The sequence below is a fragment of the Triticum aestivum genome, chromosome 7A (genome assembly GCF_018294505.1).
Source record: "Triticum aestivum cultivar Chinese Spring chromosome 7A, IWGSC CS RefSeq v2.1, whole genome shotgun sequence".
NCBI lineage: Eukaryota > Viridiplantae > Streptophyta > Magnoliopsida > Poales > Poaceae > Triticum > Triticum aestivum.
In genome coordinates, this window is record NC_057812.1 from 728,822,642 (window position 1) to 728,843,586 (window position 20,945).

The 20,945-nt window shown below is 45.0% G+C and overlaps 2 protein-coding genes across 2 annotated transcripts; one reads left to right on the forward strand and one right to left on the reverse strand.

Annotated features, from left to right (window-relative positions):
• Positions 1 to 1,043: 1,043 nt before the first annotated feature.
• On the forward strand, positions 1,044 to 4,132 carry LOC123149763 (zinc finger MYM-type protein 1). Its single transcript, XM_044569492.1, has 2 exons — positions 1,044 to 3,671; positions 3,832 to 4,132. Exons 1-2 carry the CDS (start codon positions 1,692 to 1,694, stop codon positions 3,853 to 3,855), a joined length of 2,004 nt encoding a protein of 667 aa, XP_044425427.1. The 5' UTR covers positions 1,044 to 1,691; the 3' UTR covers positions 3,856 to 4,132.
• Positions 4,133 to 15,939: 11,807 nt separating this feature from the next.
• LOC123149765 (ATP-dependent zinc metalloprotease FTSH 1, chloroplastic) lies at positions 15,940 to 20,565 on the reverse strand. Its single transcript, XM_044569493.1, has 5 exons — positions 19,244 to 20,565; positions 17,417 to 17,663; positions 17,150 to 17,333; positions 16,879 to 17,050; positions 15,940 to 16,343 (listed from the first exon to the last, which is right to left on the reverse strand). The coding sequence occupies exons 1-5, from the start codon at positions 20,477 to 20,479 to the stop codon at positions 16,122 to 16,124; spliced, it is 2,061 nt and encodes a 686-aa protein (XP_044425428.1). The 5' UTR covers positions 20,480 to 20,565; the 3' UTR covers positions 15,940 to 16,121.
• Positions 20,566 to 20,945: the final 380 nt, after the last annotated feature.

Genomic DNA, 20,945 nt, shown 5'->3' on the forward strand with positions numbered 1-20,945 from the left:
AGTGCTCATTCCATGGTATCGTCAGTTCAGTGGACGAGAGAGGAGGCCGAGATGATCGACGCCGGAAACGACTCCAGTGTAGTAGGGCGAGAGAGAGGAGGCCAAGATGATTGACCCCGTCGGTGGCGCGGCGAACTGCAGTGTACACGAAGGCAGAGGACACAAGAAAGTAGTGTGCGCGCCATTGCAGCATCAGTGTCGGCGGCGCGGTGAACTGCGGTGTGCACGGAGGCAGAGGACACAAGAAAGCAGTGTGCGCGCCCTTGCAGCGTCAGTGCAGTAGGAGGACGAAAGAGAGTAGGCCGAGATGAGCGACGCTAGAAACGACTCTAGTGTAGTAGGACATGGGCAAGGAGATCAAGGGGAAGGGCTTCGGCATCGAGAGGGGCGAATAGGAGGGCTCTGAGCAAAGGACAAAGGAGCTCGACATGGCGGCGTCAGTGCAGTAGACTGCTGCTCAAAGAGGGATGAAGCTACATCATCGAAACCAAAAACTTACAACACGAATGTTGTGAGGAACTGCGAGATTAGGCTGGTGGTCGAAGGAAATTTGAAATGATCGATCGTGGACGACGAATCTGACAAAATTCATTTAGAATAGCTCAAACGGGAACACGAAATTAAGACCTTACAGCCGACGAAACTACGAACCGATCACCTGAATGGAACCATAGCATCGAGGTGCATCTTTTTCGTATAGAGCTTACCTTGAATCGAAGCACCGTTGTGTAGATCAAAGGGAGGAAATTAGATAGAATCTTACTGGAGGTTGAAGAAGACATCAGGTAATCACCTCGCATCCCTCGCGTCTCCACTTGTGCAAGGGCCCGCTCGCTTGTGCTCGCCTCGGCCTGACACACGAAAAATTGCCGATTCGAGCGTTTCCAGGGAGTCAGGCTATGGGCTGCTTCAAAAAGTGTACGATACATGCCCAACAATGACACCATGCAACCAGGGGCGGAGCTCTGTAGGGGCTAAACCGGGCCATGGCCCGCCCAGGAATTTAACAAAAAAAATTTTACCTACATGTCATCTTAGCCCAGCCCACGAACAGACACATCATCCCCATCCTCTCGTCTCAGGCACGCACAGGCACACGCTGAGACGCATCCTCTGATTCCCCATCCTCTCAGCTAGGTTCTCCGGATGTAGCCGCCGTGCACAGGGAGCACCACCGTCCACCGGAGCTTGTCGCCCGCTGTCTCGCGGAGCAACCGCCGGAGACGCCCGCGCGGCCGCGCCCCGCGGGATCTCGCCTAGCCCTCGCCGCCTCGCCCCTGCCAGGCTCCCTCACGCCGTCGCCCGGTCGCGCCGCCCACTCGCCCAGGCGCCCACGACCCACTATCTCGTGGTTCGTGAAGCTACCGCCTCGCCCCTGGCCGCGGCGACGCCCGCCGGAATCTTGCGGCTGTTCTCCTCCAACTCCAATCCCCGGCTGTTCTGCTCCAACCCCCTGCCGCATCACTGCATCAGTGCATCCCACTTCACAGTTCACACCGCACCAACCAGCAGGGCAACAGGGGAAGGTAATAATATTCCCCCAAATTCCTAATTTAAAAGGCAAAGCAATAGTCTGATTCTGGTCAGTTCCATACATCGAGTGATCAAGTCTACTACTGCTAGTGCTAGTGATAACTAATAGACTGATCTTGTGCGAATTAAACAGAGGCAGCAGGCAGGCAGAGGTAGTCATGGGCAAGGAAAATCGGACTCAGAAAAGAATTGATTTGGTGTTTAAAAGGAAAAGAGATGATACAATTGAAGTTGAGGAAGACCAAGTATTGCCCTTGCTTGAATTGGAACAGCAACAACCTGAACAACAACATAACCAAGATGGAGGAGTTCGAACAAATGAAGTTGTTACATTTCGGGGTATTGAGTTCTTGCAGCGGGATCCTGGATTGCGCCCTCAAATTTGGCAATATCCACCAGACCAAAGAGATATCGTCAGGAGAGCATATTTGATGTTAGGTCCTATGCAACCCCGTCTAGAGAACTATAAACCTTCTGGTGAACTAGGGCATCAACGCCGCTTCCAATATAGTTGGTTTGGTGATTTTCCGTCATGGCTAGAGTATTCAGAGGAGAAAAGTTGTGTGTATTGTCTATATTGCTTTGTCTCCAATAACAAAGAGAATACACGAGGTGGTTCTCATGTGTTCACGGTACATGGATTTGACAGTTGGAAGAGGGTTTGTGGGAAACATTGTGCATTCTTGACCCACATAGGATCTGGACCATGCTCACCACACAACAATGCAGTCACTAGTGGTCATGCCTTAATGAAACAACCATGCCACATAGAGAATGTTATGGCTGTGAGGGACAAGGAGAAGGTGGAAAGAAATCGTTTGCGGCTGAAAGTCTCAATTGCGGTTGTTAAGTGGCTTGCATTCCAAGCTTGTGCTTTTAGAGGGCATGATGAGAGACCAGAGTCAAAGAATCAAGGAAACTTTCTTGAAATGGTGAAGCTTCTTGCAGAATTTAATCCTGAGATTGCCAAAGTTGTGTTGGGAAATGCTCCATACGGCGCAAAATACACATCACATGATATCCAGAATGAGATCTTGAGTATATTTGCATCTAAAATCAGGAAGCATATTCGTGAGGAAGTTGGAGATTATAAGTATTCTATTTTAGTGGATGAAACGTGTGATGCATCAAAGAGAGAGCAAATGGCGTTGGTTCTTAGGTTTGCTGATAAAGGTGGTATTTTGCAAGAGAGATTCTTTGATTTGATACATGTAGCGAACACGAGGTCTTTGACACTGAAAAATGAGTTGAGCTTTGTTTTGTCAAACAACGGTTTTGATATTCAGAACCTTCGAGGACAAGGTTATGACGGCGCTAGTAATATGAGAGGCGAGTTAAATGGATTGCAAGCTCTTTTCCTCCACAAATGCCCATATGCTTATTATGTCCATTGTTATGCCCATCGCTTGCAACTTGCTCTAGTTGATGCATCTAAAGAAGTGGTTCCTATCTCCCAGTTCTTTCAGAAATTGATCTTTATCATAAACACGGTTGACTCATCTTCAAAGCGCCATGATGAGCTTCATCTTGCCCAACTAGTTGAACTAGAAAATGGAATCTCTAATGCTAGCATCGAGACAGGTCAAGGGGCAAATCAAATCCGCTCACTTAAGCGACCAGGAGACACAAGGTGGGGTTCTCATTTTGGTTCAGTTTATAGCCTTATGAAGATGTTTGGTCCAGTTTGTTCAGTTATCCAAGATATAGCCGCCGATGGATCAATTGGCTCAATTCGTGCAGATGCAGACACTTCTTTTGGCTACTTGTCCTCATTTGAGTTCATTTTTATCTTATGTTTGATGAAGGAAATCTTTGAAATAACAGAATTGCTTGGCCAAGCTTTACAAAAGAAATCACAAGATATTGTGAATGTTGTCCGCCTAGTTTCCTCAACAAAACAATGTCTTCAGGAGTTGAGATCAGATGATGGCTACCAAGTATTTATTACTACGGTTGTTGAATTTTGTGTAAACCATTCCATTGACATTCCAGACTTTGAGGAAACATACATCATGCGTGGTGGTCGTGCTCGTCGTCAACCTGATCAGTTCACCAAGGAGCATTACTTTCGAGTGGAAATTTTCTTCTCAACACTGGACACTCAACTATTTGAATTAAGCCGAAGATTCAATGATAAGGTAATGGATCTTCTAACCATTAGCGCCACCTTGATTCCTACAAACAAATTCAGAGGATTCAAAGCTAGTGATATATGTGAGATGGTGAAAAAGTACTACCCAGCTGATTTTCCCCAAGATATTTATGGATTACAACAGCAACTTAAGCACTTTGTTTCAGATGCTTCCAAGGATGATGATTTGAAAAACATATCTACCTTAATTGATCTATGTCGATGCCTTGTGGAGACAGGAAGACATACCGTCTACAATTTGATTGACAGATTACTTCGGTTGCTCGTTACCCTTCCAGTTTCTACAGCCAGTGCTGAACGCGCATTTTCTAGTATGAAGATCATTAAGACAAGATTGCGCAATAAGATGGAAGATGAGAATCTGGCTAATAACTTGTTAGTACACATAGAGGGTGGAATTCTGGAGAACTACAGTCATGAAGATGCCATTGCAGATTTTATAAGCACGAAGGATCGGAGAGTTGATTTCTAGTATGTGAGTAAGTCCATGTCTAATGTTTCGACACTTTTGTATTAGCTAAATCAATAGTGACTCATGGTTGAACTGTACTTTGATACATATATATTATATATATATACATATTTGCTAGCTCAATCTTGTGTCCTGGGTGCTTGTAACATGTCCTTATGAGTCAGAATTTAAAAAAAAATTGTACTCTTCTTAAGTCTGGCCCGCCCAACTTTTCCGTTCAAGCTCCGCCACTGCATGCAACCAAACAGACCTCTTACTTCCCGCGCAGGTCTAAGGTTCGATGCAGGCAATCAAACACGCCTCAAATGTATCAATGCTTGAGCAATTTGCAAAGAGAGATTTCCCGGGGAGAGAGGGAGATTCTCACGTGCTCACAATTATACTAACTGTCGTCATCGTCCAGCAGCCGGTTGGATCATGTTTGTCCTCTGTAGAAATAATGCAATGGTAGTTTTCAATCGGATGGTGCCTAGAAGTCCACATGAAACCCATTGTCTCTGTCAACGGTCATGCTCAGAGCCGGGCATGTAACCATGTGGGCCGACGTAACGAAGTTCATCGTCCGTGTCAACGGTCATATTCTGAGTCCAACCTGGTGGTACCCATGAAACCATTGTCGTTCAGTACGTAGCGTGGACACTACTTTTTCAAAGGAAATGAGCGGCCCGTTTTACACATGCATGCATATAGTTTTGTGGTTTAAATTTTGTCTTTATTTGTGACGAGGCATGTACTACTAGGATGGTCATATGGGTAAGACACCGTATTATTTCATGGATGCGCATGTCCGTTTATTCGGGTTTTCAAATTTTTCAAAAGACATATCTGTTAAACCGTGCTTCGGAATTTAGATCCGTTTTCACTATTGGAATCCTCGTGACGAGATCTTTGAAATTAGATCCCGCATGGGTATGTTTTGATGAATTTTTGTTTGATGTCAACTTTGATGCTATATTGTGCAACTCTATTACTGTATTGTGCAACTTTATTACTACATCGTGCAACTTTTTTCTAAAACTAATGTTTGAAGCTGCACCTTCGTATGAGGTTGCAACCTAGCAACCACAACAACTTTGATGTGCAATTAGTCTATTGCCTCGACGAAAGTCGATGTGCAACCTCCTCTTGTAATGTAGTCTAGTTGCATAGACATTGATGTTTAGTTGGCTTGTAATGTAGTCTAGTTGCACACACATTGATGTTTAGTTGTCTTGTAATATAGTCTAGTTGCACACACATTGATGTTTAGTTGGCAGAAAGACTAGATGCACACACATATGCTCAGTTGGCTTGTAATTTAGTCTAGTTTCACACACATTGATGTTTAGTTGGTAGGACACTAGTTGCACACACATATGCTCAGTTGACGCAGTAATCTAGTCTAGTTGCACACACATTGATGTTTAGTTGGCAAGACTTTTTTGGCACACACATATGCTCAGTTGGCGTGACAATCTAATCTAGTTCCACACACATTGATGTTTAGTTGACAGGAAGACTGTTCGTCGAAACATCCTCATGTGCGGGATCTAGTTTCGAAGAGCATGTCGCGAGGATTCCAGCGGTGAAAATGAATCTTAATTTCGACATGCGGATTAAAAGTTGTGCTTTTTTTAGTTTTTTGAAATCACGAATTAAATACACCAAAGAATAAAACGCATGTATCGAAAAGATGACTGTGTAGACATTTAAGAACAAGGTGAAAAGCTTTCTTAATTAAGATGATTAATTAGGAAGGAGACACAAAATTTCCAATTTAAGCTGGCCGCTCGCGTAGGCTAAGCGAGCAGCCCGCCGCTCACTAGACTTGGCCAACAATGTTGTACCAAACTTTACTTTACTTTCTCTTTTTAGGAAGAGTCAGTACTTTCCTATTTCGCGCATATGCCGCTTCTGGCCGGCCCATGTAACGGAAAGACACCGGGTGGTTATTTTTGGTTTTGGGAATATTGCAGAATGTTCATTTGCCTGTTTTTTTGTTTTCCTGTTTTTATTCTAGTTCATCATTTTTTTTCTTTTTCTTTTTCTTTTTATCTAAATTATCAAATAAGAATAGTTAATACTGTTTTCAAATTTGTGATTTGGTTTGAAATTTGTGAACATTTTATGAAATCCCTGAACTTTTTTTCAAATTTGCGAATATTCTTAAATTTCATAAATTTTTAAACATACATTCTCTTTTTTTGAAAGTTGTGAACTTTTTCCAAATTTTCCACAAATTTTCAAATTTCAAGAACATTTTAGACAAATCCATGGACATGTTTTAAACCTGTGAACATGTCTTTTCAGTTCTACAAAAAAACTTCATATCCATAAAATTATTTTCTAATTCATGAACATTTTTAATCCGTGAATATTTTCTCAAATTTGAAAAAAAAATCTGTGCGCATTCTATGATTTCACCAAGTTTTTCTAAAAATTAATAGAAAAAACGGTTTGTTGTTTTTTCTAAGAGTGGCGGACGAAAGAAATAAAAACACAAATCAAGTGGTAGCGAGCGAGCGTGCACCGAGCGAACAGGAGTCGAATGACCAATTTATAGGGTTGGGCCCATGCAGGAGTCACCCTCTGCGTCGTTGCGCAACCTGGTTCATTCAGTGCTAAAGAGGCGCTCCCCTCTGAGTCGGACACATTTGTAAATTTGTCCGTGGCTAATTAACGAAGCAACCTTGTCTATGTGATGAACATTCAAGTACTCTAGCCATCTAAACATTACTAATGACAACAAAATGTTTTCTTCGAAAGTTTCTTCAGGTTCAACAAAATGTGTTGATGCCAACTATATTAAGTTAGCAATTGGTTCGAGGGTTGTTGTACGCTCGGGCCACCAGAGATTAAACTCCAGATTCGATGACATGTCTTCGTCTTGAGAACACGGGCCTTCCTTTCAATACAAGGCAAAATTTTCGTCACATATGGTGACCATGAGGACCTTGCCAATTTTGATGCTCAGCGAGTTTACTCTTTAGGACATGATGTGTGTGGGGGGAGGCTCGGGGTGGAAATGGTGTGCGTATGTGAGCATCTGCGTTGTAGTCGGTATTTCTACCCAAAAAATGTAATTACTATATATCTAAATATCGCTGACTCAATTTACTAAATTAATTGTAACACTAACCTATTTGCATGTCTTTCTACATGATAATTCATGCCATCTAAAAGTTTACCTGGGACCACCATTTGAAATTATTACCAGTTCATACCATTGCATACTAAGTTAGTTTGTGTTACTAAGGGTGGTCATCCAGTCACTCTTGAATCTTCTATTGAGATATTATTGATAAATTTAGTAAACTAAAGTTAGTGAAAATAATACATAAGAGAACATAATAGTATTTATTATTCTCTCATGATGAAACTCAAGCCCAGCGAAGGCCACTGAAACAATAAACCTTCCTTTTATATGAATAGTTTGAATACACATATGTATATCTAAGGCACCACTCAACTTATATAGGAAACATAATAATAAGTTTATTATGGGGAAACTAGTGTACTTGATTTATAAACTTTCCCTCTTCTTTTACTTAATTTTCTATTATTATAATTATTTTATAACCAATAAATCATAGCATGTGTTGTGTATAGTTTATGATTCATTAGAATGGTTCCTTAGTTTGTGTAGCCATTACTAGGTTAAATTACTCCAATGAATTTATTGTGTCCAAAATTTGTTCAAAGTTTGATTTAAATATAGTTTTTGATGTGGAAGGAGTAATTATCAAACTACCAATAATTAACGGTTACCTACCTATCTGTGGGTAATTACTTTATTAACGAAGATGTCAGTGCCATATGAGTTATCTTTCACTACAAACATGTAACGTTTTACATCTTTGTAGTCAAATTCAATTCCAAAGAAATAAAATTTTGTGAGATCAATCCAATCATATTGAGACAATTTTGCTATTCTGATTAAATCCACCATTATCCATAAAAACATAAATAAATCACAAGCCCCAGTAAAGAAGATGAATAGTTTAAGCTCAGTTAAGTGGCAAGAAAAATAGAGATTATTACCACAACCATAACGAGCTCATATGCATGCATAATTTTTTGTTTACAAATATACAGAGATTAGCACCATTACACTTTTTGTGAGAATCTGGAAAAAAGTAAACGTTCATAAACTGTAAGATATGAATAAAATGGATAAATACAACATAAAGCACACATTATGCATGATTGTATAAACCTCTTACAAGGTTAGTTATACTTCAATAAATATGCATACACTTATTTTATTTTATTTTGCGGGCAATATGCATATGTTTATTTATCTATTTCACTTGTACAATTATGAGAGAAAGTCCTAATTAATCCTAATTTACTCACAGCTCTGTTCTTTTGGTCAACTTGATCACACATTCACACCCTCAAAGCAAACAGACTAATCAGTCCAAGAAGGGTAATTTGATATAAACACAGTATGTTTTTAACCGCGGTGTGGTGGACCTGTTTCCCTTAATTGACTTTAGAATCGCAGCTAATCAACAAATTCAGATGGGACACTAGGAATCTTAACACCAAAGAAAGTCGGTCTAGAAGCTCTAATCGTGCTATGTTGATCTAGAGTCTACCTAGCCTTCCCCGATCTGGGCGCAAACATGTACAAACATGACTGAAACACAGCTTGCTGACACTAATTAATAAACTGTATTAATTGTGTCATTAACAAATCACAATTGTGTCGGAAATTCAGAATATGTACTGGTTGAGTTGTCACAGCCAGAAAGATTGCACATAAATATATTCGATCTAGTTATAAACAGAGAACAAATTAATTTTGTGCAGAGCGGGAAATGTTGGGTTTGGACAATAGCACTAATATGTACAATTCATGCCAAAAATGATACTGATCATAATGTAACCTGTGATGAACATTGTGCAGACAAGTTGAACTAGGTCAATATTCACAATAACTAATCTAGATCAGTCTATTGAGTATGGACCTGGCCGTTCTTACAGTTAATCGGCACTGTGGTCAACCACGACACTTGGAATCTAAACAGCAAGTCTAAGGTCTAGCCTTTCTAGTTGCTAGTTAACTTGATCCAAATTATGGAGTCAAAGTCTAACAATCTGCAGTCTTTGCTAGTTTGATCTACGGTCTACCTAGGGTACCCGGCCTAGTGTAGGAGGTTTTCTGACACTGATAAACTAGATCAAATTATCTCTATGCCAGTTGAGCTATCACACAAGTTCACAAAGATATGTACTTACCATTGCACACAAATATTAACTCTACATGTAAACATGAGAGGGGAAAGAAAATTGGTTTTGCGTATGTCGGTAGTTTTGCTCGATGAGGTAACGCAAATATATTTGATTTTTGGTACTGTAAATTCAGGATGGCGTGCATACCATTCATCACTGTTTGACTAGCTTTGACAGTGTTATTAGCGTGTACATCTCTTGGTGAGATGGTGATGTATGTGTCATGGCCATTGTATTGAACAATTTCTGTCAATCCTCTCCTAGTGATTAGTTGTAGATTCAGGTGATACCTCCATCAAGGCATACGGCTTTGCATTGTGCGCGACGGATTCGGCCAGTGAGGACCAGGTCAGTTATTTTCACCCTGGGCAACCTACATTAATTATCAACTTATAAGAGAATTTCTCCAAGACGAGTGAAGAAGACTTGTTCAATCGTTATATTGACTGTCGTACATGGTTTTGCGGCGCTTGATAGTGTTGGTCGGCCTAGGGTCTTACAGCTAATCAACACTGTCAATCTGACAATCTCGACAATAGCAGTTAATCTAAACAGCACAACCAATACTACATCTAAGCTCTGTTCTTGCTAGCTAGGTAGTTGCTCTATTTAATTTTGTGCAAGTGATCCAATGATCGAGGCTCTCAAGTGTTCAAGTGGATCATTGGATCCAGTTGCTTAGTTTGATCCAGTTGATCAATGGCAACTGGATAAAGCGCCAGGCATGTACGATGAATGTGCATCAATGGATCGGTTGGGTTGTCACGGCCACGAGATTTGCAATCGCACACGCATGGCGAGCTTGAGGACCTGTCATGTTCCGTCGCCGTGGACATTGCGAGGCCAGAAGGTCGAGCGATGTAGCCATGATCTGACCTAGAGGAGACAGGCTGTTCAAGTGTGGATCGGACAAGCAAGACACAACGAGTAGGTCAGCTACCTCCATGTCCATGGCCTGTAAGCTTCCCCAGGCACGCAAATGTACCCATCGTCGCCCGATTTGTGATCGGAGAGATTCGCCCGTGCCGATTATTGTAAGCGTCGTCGTCGCCCGGCGGACCGCTCACCGGCAGCGCCGCGACATCCGTAGCTGGCATGGTGCCCGCCAGCATAGCAAGCATCTCCGACGTTGTCGTCTTCACCAAAGTCGTCGGCCCTCTCGATCTCAGCTCAGATTCTCAGCTCGGGGAGATCTGGATCGTGCGACGGCCTCCATGCCGTTGGCGCAAGATCGGACGGCCCCCGGGGTACCCCATGCATGCGCGGAGCAGACCACCCCGTTCCTTCGCTGCAACGCGGGCTGCAGGCTGGCTGCATCTGCACGTGGAGGCCGACCGTACCATGGCCGGCGGCCTATATATACCCCGCACGAGCACACTTTCCCACTCATCGATCGACCTCTCTGCCAGTGCCATTCCAACATCACAAGACGAAAGCTAGCTAGCTAGACGATCCATCGACAATGGCGCCGGCGATGATGATGAAGAGCGCCGGCAACGGCGGCAGGGCGGGCGGGCACGTGCGGTCGGCGAGCGTGCCGACCCAGAGGAACCCGCTGCTGACCCACGTCGACGACCAGCTGCGCGCGCTCCGGTCCTGGACCTCCGACCCGGGCCAGAACCCGCTGGCGCTCGCCCACGTCCGCGCGCTCCTCTGCGTGCTCGACGAGCTGCTGGAGCACTCGTACCTGCCGCTGGCCCTCGCGCCGGCCGACGCCTTGCTTGACGGCTTCCTCGCCCTCGCCGACGCCTACGGCTGCTTCCTGGCCGCCCTGCTCGCGCTCCGCGGCCATGCTGCCGAGCTCCGCGCCGCCGTGCGCCGCCGCGACCCCGCCAAGCTCGCCTCCGCGGCCCGCGCGCAGCGCCGCGCCTCCAAGGACCTCGCTGGCCTAGCCGCCGCAGTCGCCAAGTGTGTGCCCGTGCCAGTCCACACCTCTTCCTCCTCCGCCTCGTCCTGTCTCGACGTGGCGCGCACCGTGGCCAAGGCCGTGGGCGACACGGCGGCCGCGTCCGCGTCCGTATTCCTCCAGGTCGCCGCCCTGGCCGACGCCGCCGCGGCCACGGCGCTGGCGTCCTCCTCTGCCACTTCGCCCAAGCCGAGGCTTGCGCTTGTGAGCGGCAAGAAGCCTGCCGCCGCCGGCGAGGACACGCACAGGGACGCGGCGGCGAGGCTGCTGGAGCTGGAGGAGTGCGTGGGCGAGCTGGAGAGCGAGAGCGAGAAGGTGTTCCGCAGCCTCGTGCGCACCAGGGTCTCCCTGCTCAACATCCACACGCCAGCAATTTAGTTTCACATTGTCATACAGTATACACACACAAGATTAATTAAGAGATTTAGATTATTCGTTTAGATTATATAATCAATAATTGGAGCTTAATTAAGTCTCCTGCCGTGCAGTGATCTCATCTCAGTGTAAAAGGATTACTGCAATATATTTGGCACACACCAACGTTTTGCATTTTATGATTCATAGTATTGAATTATAATTACGAAAGCTTTGATGCTTGCCACAAATTTCAGTGTCATCGTAATTTCACTTCACAAACGAGATTGACAAAAGATTTGTACTATACACTTATCCCGAAAACATTCAGGTTTTGGGAGAGAAAGCACTCCCTCCCCTCGCGTCGTCCTCCCCAGGGCGACCCGAGAGCCCATAGGCATAGGGTTTCCCTAGGCGCTGCCCCCTCCACTCCTCCCCCGTCGTCATCGGAGGGAGTCATCGGGGTGGGCGACTGTCGAATTGCCGATGACGGTGATGACGGGGCTTTCGTTGCTTCGCTCGCTGGCGAAGGACCCCGGAGCTTAGGCGGCAGCCCGGTGGTTGAGGCGGCACCGTCTACGGCTAGCGGCGCGCGCGGGAGATCCGGGCCGGCACCCTCGGCTGCTCGGGCAGCGAGGCCCTGGCGGGCAGTGGTCGCGGCGAGGTGGGGTTCCCCCTCCTCTGCTCCAGATCTGAAGAACAGGTTTTCCCTCCCTCTCTCTGCTCTCCCTCCGCGGGGTGCTCCCTGAGCTGGTAGTGCTGGACGAGCCCAGTGGAAACCCCTGTTGGTATTCCCAACGCGGTCGCAGCGGCACCCTTTTGCGTCGTTCTGCTTGTTGGAGTCGCAGTCGTGGGCTCTCCTCCACACCCCGGCCATGCTTCCCATGCGAAAGCTCGAATCCCGGCTTGGGATGGGCGGCGGCGGCACCTGGTGCGTCGTGTCATCCTTGGAGGCGCCGTCTGGGAAAGTTTTGGTGCTTTGGGGGTGTGTGGCAGTTGCAGGGGGCGCCTGGTGTTTGTGGAGCCTGTGGCGACCCAGCCACAAGTTGCTATGCGGTGGTGTTGCAGTGTCCCGGCGGTTCGGTGCCCTCGAGCCTGGGCGGAAGGGGATCGGGTTCCCCTTCCCGGCAGCAGCAGCGCCATAGGTGCCGATTCGGCTGGTTCATGTGTTCCTTGGTCCTAATCTTCGCCATGTGGCTCGGCAGCTTCTTCCTTTCGGCGACGCTCCCAGCAGCTTTCCCTCTTCCATCGGTCTCCCTAGGCGCCTGCGGTGCAGCTGGTGTGTGTGTGCTCCGGTGTGATGTTGGTTGTGATCCATTGCTGGCCCGGACTCGAGTCCAACCTATGTTTAGCTCTTAGGTGAGCGTCTCTACACTTCGACGGTGCGGCGCCTTCGAGCCTAGGCAAGGGGAAGGGACCCCCTTCGGTGTTAGAGAAGGCATGTGTTGTGTCATCTCCAACTCCGGATTTCAGTCATGTGCCCGACCACTTCTGGCGGTTGCAGATCCTCGTGGCTTCTTCCGTAGTCGTTTCAGGACATCTGTGTAGTGGGCTTATCCTCAATTAGCTGCTCTTCAATGTATTTTTTGTTCGCTGGTTGTAGGTGTAGCGTAGTAAGCTGCTCCTTTTTCTCCTTTGTATCTTTTAGCTGTTGATTTGTTGTTGGTCTGCTCTTGTACTCCTGACCAGTTGATGGCTTTTCAAAGTCAGGCTCCATTCTAAAAAAAACACTTATCTCTGTTTACGTGGCTTCCTGGACTCCTGGTACTTTGGGGGTTGTAGTGGTCATTCGGTGGTTTAGGTGTCTTGATATAATTTTTATTATATTTGTGATGCTTTTGTACTTCTTGTGAACATTTATAATTGATTCAAGTCATTTTCGCAAACAAAAACTTTGAACATCAATTTGGTCAAAAATACATGATCCATGACAAACTATTTGAAACTTCTTTTTCTGTTTTTTCTTCAACCAAGCGAATACCTTCCCATTGTTCACATAATGGAAATACGGATCACAGAGATGCAAAAGGAAGCGGAAAAGAAAGGTGGCAAGTTGCATAAAACCATTTTAGAGCTGCTCCATACATCTCCTTTTTGAAAATAATAATAACAATAATACATCACACTCAATGTTTCGACACGTTATGAAAAATATAGACATTTTCATATGAATGTGTACTATATTTATCGAAAGTTGTATGATGATATACATGAACTTGAGAACTATACAAAAAAGACAAATTCATGATTTTAAAAACGGTGACCAGTACGCACCTGCTGTTCACTATTAAAAATCCATGGATTTATCTTTCATGTATCACCCTATTTCATCGTAAAGTCGTATACGCTTGTAGAACTAATACATCCATATGAACATATAGTCTGTTGCAGAATTTTTGAAACTTTGCAGTATGGTTTTCAAAATTTTCAATAAAATCTCCAAGATTCCTCACTCGACGAGTTGTGGCATCAACAGCAACCCGTTAGAATTGCCTGCACTGGACAAATAAATTATTCACACTATTTTTTTTTCTTTTGGTTTTTGAAACCAACACTCCTGGTGCGAGGTTCCAAAAGCCAATCACGTCAAATAGGCGGCCGGACGCACAGGGGCCCTCTGACTGGCCGGACTCACCACCCATATAGCATCTGTAGCTACCGGAGTTCGGTAGTGAGCGGGTTACTGTGGCTGTGTTTTTTAGTATTTTTTTCATACGGTTTTCAGGGAAAGAATGAAAAACATTTTTTTAAAAAAAATTAACATTTTTTCAAAGCAATTTTGAAATTTTTGAATATTCTTATTGAAACTCCGAATTTGTTTTAAAACACGAATACCTGTTCAAAATAGCGAAATATTTTTCAAATAATTGGATTTTTTCGAAAAAACTAAATATTTTGAAAGTTTATAACCATTTCCTTAAAATGTGAACAGTTTTTGGCATACTTTACATTTTTTGTAAATGCAATTATTTTCAAAAATATGGACCAATTTTGAAATTTCCAAACAATTTTGAAAATTTAAAAAATAAAATAAGAAGCTCACTAAAGAAAAAACAGAGAAAAGAAACTGGAAATCAAACCGGAACCTTCGAAAAAGTTCAAAACCGGTTTCTGCACATGTACTACCCTAAATGGGCCGGCCGAAAACATTCGCTGGTGCTCGTGTGCCTATTTGAGGCAACGAGCGTCAAATAGGTAACGCTGACTAACAAGGAGCAGAAACGTCGGCTAACTGGGAGCTCGGCGCAGGAGGACGTGCGCAGAGAGAAGGAACAAAAAACAGAGAGCAGGGAAACTAAAAGAACAGATAGAATTTATAAGAAGTTTTGACAAATAAAAAATGTATGTGAAGTTAAAAAATTATTAAATATTTATGAAAACATTTGTGAATTTAAAAAATGCTTATGAGTTCGAAAGAACAATCAAGAATTTATAAGATGTTTTTGAATTTTGGAAAAATGTTCATAAATATATGAAAATATAGGGGAATTTGGCAAGTGTTCATGAATTTGAAAGTAATGAATTTAGGAAATATTCTCAACTTTTCAAAAATATTCACAAATGAAAAAATGTCATGAATTAAAAAATAAATTATAAGAGCGAAAATCATAAATACGAACTAGAAATTTTTAAAAAATAACAAACAACAACAACAACAAATCGTTTAGTCCCAAACACATTAGGGTAGGCTAGAGCGAACTGAAAATTAAAAAGAAGAAATAGAGAAAACCGACGGACGGAACACGAAAAAGATAAACAAAGCTAGATTCTTCCAAAAAAACGAAGAAGAAAAAAACCCACAGGAGCAGACAGTTAGGCGCTACGTAAACTGGGATGAAGCCGCTTGCAAGGCACTGCCATATTTGAATCCAAGTTAAGCAATTGAGTAATGGGCATAATGATGGAGCCTCCGATAAAGCAAAAGTTGAGATGATCGCTGGGGAAGATGCAATCCTCCAATAAAGGAAAAGTTCTCCTGGGCTTCCCATGTGCTGTTGTTTCGGCCTGGTTCTTTTGCTCTCAATCTCATATTGCGTGAACTACTCCCTCCGTTCCAAATTACTCGTCGTGGTTTTAGTTCAAATTAGAACTAAAACCACGACGAGTAATTTGGAACGGAGTGAGTACTTAAAAGTTAAAACATATTTGAATCTGGTCTTAACATCCGTCTCTTTATCAAAACAAAAAAAAATGTTAAGCAACTGAAATTCAAAAAAGAAAACTTAAGCCTGGACACAGGCTGGAGATGCAAGCAAGCAAGCACAAAACTAGAAATGTTCTGAATTTAATCAGAACATGCAGGCAGGCAAAAACTAGCAACGATCTGTATTAATTGACGCGCTCAGTGTCAGTACAGGCATTTTTTACAAGGAACTATACAAACATGTTTGCGAAAAGAACATTTTTTACTAGATCAATGTGGTTCCTACAAGTTGGACCCTCGTATAATCACCAAAAAACATACAGGGCACGCACGACAAGTCGACTTATGCGACGAACAGCTCTGCCTGCCCGTCGATGAAGAGGCTCATGAACTCCTCCCCGTCCACGGTCTCCTTCTCGATCAGGAGGTTGGCGAGCCTGTGGAGGATGTCGATGTGGGTGTTGATGATCTGCGTCGCCCGCGAGTAGGCCGTCTCCACGAGTTCCCTGACCTCGGCGTCTACGATGTCCGCCGTGGCCATCGAGTAGTCCTTCTGGCTCGACATCTGCGGACAAAATACAATGCGGAAATGTCAGGTTAGTATTCAGAACAGCTGCTTATTGCTAGTGATAGGAATTTCTCAGAAGTAAAGCTAATCAGACATTCAGAGGTCTACTCACAGCTACAAAAAATGAGATACTAGCGTAATTGGAAATGGTGGTGTTTGTTTTGTCACTACTTTCAAGTTTGAATAGACCTTCGATTAACCCAAACATGGATGATGACTAGATTTGCAGTATATATAGGAGTGACGTGTTGCAGGAATGCAGTAAGCTGGAAGCAAGAGTGTAGTGTGGTAGTCATCTGAGGTAAACTGACACTTAGATAATGACCAGCAATTGATAATGACCTTCGATAGAGGCTGGTAGAGACTTCATCAATCAGGATACGAAGCAAAAAAGGACAAGAAATGCTGGGAAGATCCAATTTGTAGTTGAACTTTGCACGTCTAGTTCCTTGGTTAATTTTGACAAATTATGCTTTAGAATAACATTATTTTGTTTCTCTTGCAACAATCTACTCCCGTCGTACTGGCATACCTGCTGGCCCAAGAAAGGGTTTCCACCAGATGATCCGATCGCGACTTGCCCAATCTTCTTACTGAACCCAAATCTTTCAACCATTTGTCTGGCGACACGTGAGACCTGCATGAAGTCACTGGATGCCCCAGTTGTCACATTGTCTTGGCCAAAGATCACCTCCTCGGCAACCCTGCAAAAGTGGTTATACATGTTAGCACACAAGACAACACTGAAAAATTGCAGTAACTAGTGGTTGCATGAATAAATACAATTTCCACGAAAAACGCACCTGCCACCAAGTGCCACAGCCATTTGGTTCTCTAGGTAGCTCCTGCTGTACAGTCCAGACTCAAGCCTCTCTTCGCTTGGAGCAAAGAACGTGAGGCCACCAGCTTGACCTCGAGGAATGATGGAAATCTTGGCAACAGGGTCATATTCAGGCATCAGGGCACCGACGAGGGCATGTCCAGCCTCTGTGAATCCAAAAGTTTACATACAAATATTAGGAATCTGTGCACTCCAGGATCATTTCAACAACTGATGGTGACAAAATTACCATGGTAAGCCACAAGCTTCCTCTTCTGTTCTGAAACAACTGCATTCTTCTTCTCAGGCCCAGCAATGATCCTCTCCAGAGCATCAGAGATCTCGTCCTTGCTTATCTCCTTCAGATCACGACGAGCAGCAAGGATGGCAGCCTCATTCATCAAGTTCTGAAGATCAGCACCGGTGAAACCAGGTGTCCTTCTGGCAACCTTATCAAAGTCTACATCCTTCGCCAATGCCTTTCCTCTGGAGTGAACCTATTAGATGAAAAAATGATATGTAAGCTGCAGCATAGAACTAATATGATCAATAAAACTCATCAAGCAGGGGAAGCCAAAGAAAATTCAGCACACCTTGTACCTAGATGGTTAGCAGAACTTAATACATTAAAATTCCTACTGTTATGAACCAGCCAGGGTTGATAAACGATTAAATATGAAGTCATAGACCCAGACACCCGGTAGAAAGGTGAAATGTGTTACAGAAGTAATGTATTTAAAAGTGTGACAGATACAAACAATTTAAAGGAGGCTTAGGTGGTCTTGACCAGATATGGAAATACGTGAAAGTTTTATCCACCTTGATGTTATTATACTGTACAACAATACATGACATCTTGAAATGTATATTTTACATGCTCTTAAACTTCCAAAGTTATACACGTTGTGTTGTTAACTTGCTACCTATCATACCCATTCTGAACTGGATTCTTGGCAATTGATTTTGGCTGTGCAGATTTTTTGCCATTAGTTACCAAAATAAATGCTCTTATATTAGTTTACGGAGGGAGTAATAACTTTGATGGAAATGATAAATACACAACCGAAAGCACCGATAAATTACTAGTGACAATTTTGTGATTTACAGAACTGAGGAAACAACTTAAAGTAAAGAAAATATATCTTATAGAATACTCCCTCCGTTCCAAAATAGATGACTCAACTTTGTACTAACTTAGCACATCTAATTTGGAACGGAGGGAGTATTAGTTAGGTAGGAAGATCAAGTTAGGTTACAGTCATATTCCGCTTGGAACAGATTATGAAGAAATATTGAATATCAATTTATAGTTTTAGATGATGACCCACTGAGTTCATTTTTGGACCATGCTCAGTGAAGTTTCTCTAATCAGAACTTGTTTAGCTCAAGTTAAACTAAGAAAGTAATAAACAAGTGCATAACTAAAGCAAATTAGTTATATAAAGATCTATAGTTTTGGACAAAGTATGTACATAGCAAGAAACTGAAAATGATCTAAGCAAAATAATCAGTGCTCATTAGGAATGTAAGGCCAAAGAGATTGAGTTGTTTTTGCAACAATGCAGGAAAGTGCTTTATCAAGAGGCCAGGTTTGCACTCAGTGTGGTTGTATCACCTTGATTCGACGATTGAATGAATTTCTCTTTATAATTTTGTTCTTCAAAAAAGAGCTGATAGACTAGTAAACTACAAAGCTCCAACTCTATTAAGGATATACTGGCAAACGATATGGCAAGCTACCCTTCGGTTGGCTTTATCAAAGCAAGTTGAACTGTAGTTGTGATTATCTACACCAGTTCACCATACAGATTGAGTTATACCCAAACATTTCTAAAAAAATTACCATTTGGCATGAAACATATCAGGTAAATTGTTCAAAGTTTAGACATGAAACTAAGTTTATCATGCTGCAAGAATGTAAGTATCCCTTCCACATTCATGGACAGCAATTATGTCTTCAGAGAATGGCAGCAATTTAAGTTTGTGCGTTGGGTTTTCAGAATTCAGAACAATATGGACTAAGCAAAGCAATCATAATTCTTCACAAGTAGTATGATAAGCACCAGGGTTTGCTCACCTCAAGGATCCTGACACGGCCGGCGACATCCGGACGGTCGACGGTGACCTGCCGATCAAACCGCCCTGGCCGCAGAAGCGCCGAGTCGAGCACATCTGGCCTGTTGGTCGCGGCGAGCACGATGACACCGCTGTTTCCGGAGAAGCCGTCCATCTCCGTGAGCAGCTGGTTAATGGTCTGCTCCCTCTCATCGTTCCCCCCACCCATTCCGGCACCACGCTGCCTCCCGACGGCGTCAATCTCATCGATGAAGACGATGCAGGGCGCCTTGGCCTTGGCCTTCTCGAAGAGGTCCCTCACCCTGGACGCGCCGACGCCGACGAAGAGCTCGACGAACTCAGACGCGGCGCAGGAGAAGAAGGGCACCCCGGCCTCCCCGGCGACGGCCCGGGCGAGCAGCGTCTTCCCGGTCCCGGGCGGGCCGACGAGCAGGCAGCCCTTGGGGATCTTGGCCCCGAGCGCGGTGTACTTGTCGGGGTTCTTGAGGAAATCCACGACCTCCTGCAGCTCGAGCTTGGCCTGGTCGGCGCCGGCGACGTCCTGGAAGGTGACCCCGGTCTCGGGCACCTCCTGGAACTTGCTCTTGGAGCGGCCGAAGTCCATGGGCCCGCCCATCCCGCCGGGGCCCCCGCCGGGCCCGCCCTGCGCGCGGCGGAAGAGGAAGAAGAGCCCCGCGAAGGCGATGAAGGGGAAGAGCAGGTTGCCGACGAAGGCGAGGAAGCCCCCGGGCCCCGCGGCGTCGCCCTCGGCGACGGAGATGTCGACGCCGTTGGTGGCGAGGATGTCGATGAGGTCGGGGTCGTTGGGCACGACGACGGAGGCGCGGCGGCCGTCGACGGCCGTGAGCTGCAGCATGCCGCCGTCCTTGGAGAAGCGCACGCGCTCGACCTTGCCCTTCTTGACGGCCGCGAGGAACTCGCTGTAGCGCCACTGGCCGCCGTCGGGGATGTCGGCGGCCGCCGACCCAGGCTTGGGCGCGGTGAGCAGGGTGTCGGCGAAGGGGTTGGCCGCGGGCGTCGGCGCCTCGGCCTGGAGCTGCAGCTGCGGGGCCGCCGCATCGAGCGGCGCGGGCGCGTCGACGGCGAGGGCGGGAAAGGCCGGCGAGGCGGCGAGCGCGAGGAGCAGCGCCGGGACGGGCCTGGAGGAGAGCGGGAGGCGCGGCGGCCGGATGGAGGAGGGCTTGGGGAGGGACGCGGTGATGAGGAGGTGGGAGGAGGAGAGGGAAGGGGGCGCCATGGCTGATTTGCTTGCTGGCTCGCTCGCTGATGATTCACCGGCGGAGTCTGGGGTGGGGAGGAGGAGATATAAGGGAAAGATTGGTTTTTTGTGGACGTGGAGGCGACGGCGGCCATAGATGGCTCTGGGGTTGCGATATCTCGACCAATTCTCTGAACCTCTTCACTCCACATTGCAAGCAACTCTCACCGACCGACTCACTGGCAATGAGAGGCTCCTGATTTATCACTTTGATTAGTACGTACCATGGTTGGAAACAAATTATCATAGGGAACAAAATGATAATTGATCATGTTTTGAGTTTTGTGCAATTAAGCATGACAAGATGAGGTCCATTTTCATTTCATTGAAGAAAACCATCACGGTCTAACATGGTCAGTAAAGTGTGTAGGTGCAGGGGACAAGTGTGTATCTGCTCACTTGTGAGGGTGGAAATTCAGATGGTCTTTTTTTGTTTGTTTGTTTG

Excerpts from the sequence above, each read along its gene's own strand:
- LOC123149765 (XM_044569493.1), bottom strand. The coding sequence starts at position 20,479 with ATGGCGCCCCCTTCCCTCTCCTCCTCCCACCTCCTCATCACCGCGTCC. Across the intron at positions 17,051-17,149 it reads GCTGTGGCACTTGGTGGCAG|GGTTGCCGAGGAGGTGATCT; the intron begins GTGCGTTTTTCG and ends CCACTTTTGCAG. Across the intron at positions 16,344-16,878 it reads ACCCTTTCTTGGGCCAGCAG|ATGTCGAGCCAGAAGGACTA; the intron begins GTATGCCAGTAC and ends TTTTGTCCGCAG.
- LOC123149763 (XM_044569492.1), top strand. The coding sequence starts at position 1,692 with ATGGGCAAGGAAAATCGGACTCAGAAAAGAATTGATTTGGTGTTTAAA. Across the intron at positions 3,672-3,831 it reads GCCGAAGATTCAATGATAAG|ATGCTTCCAAGGATGATGAT; the intron begins GTAATGGATCTT and ends ACTTTGTTTCAG.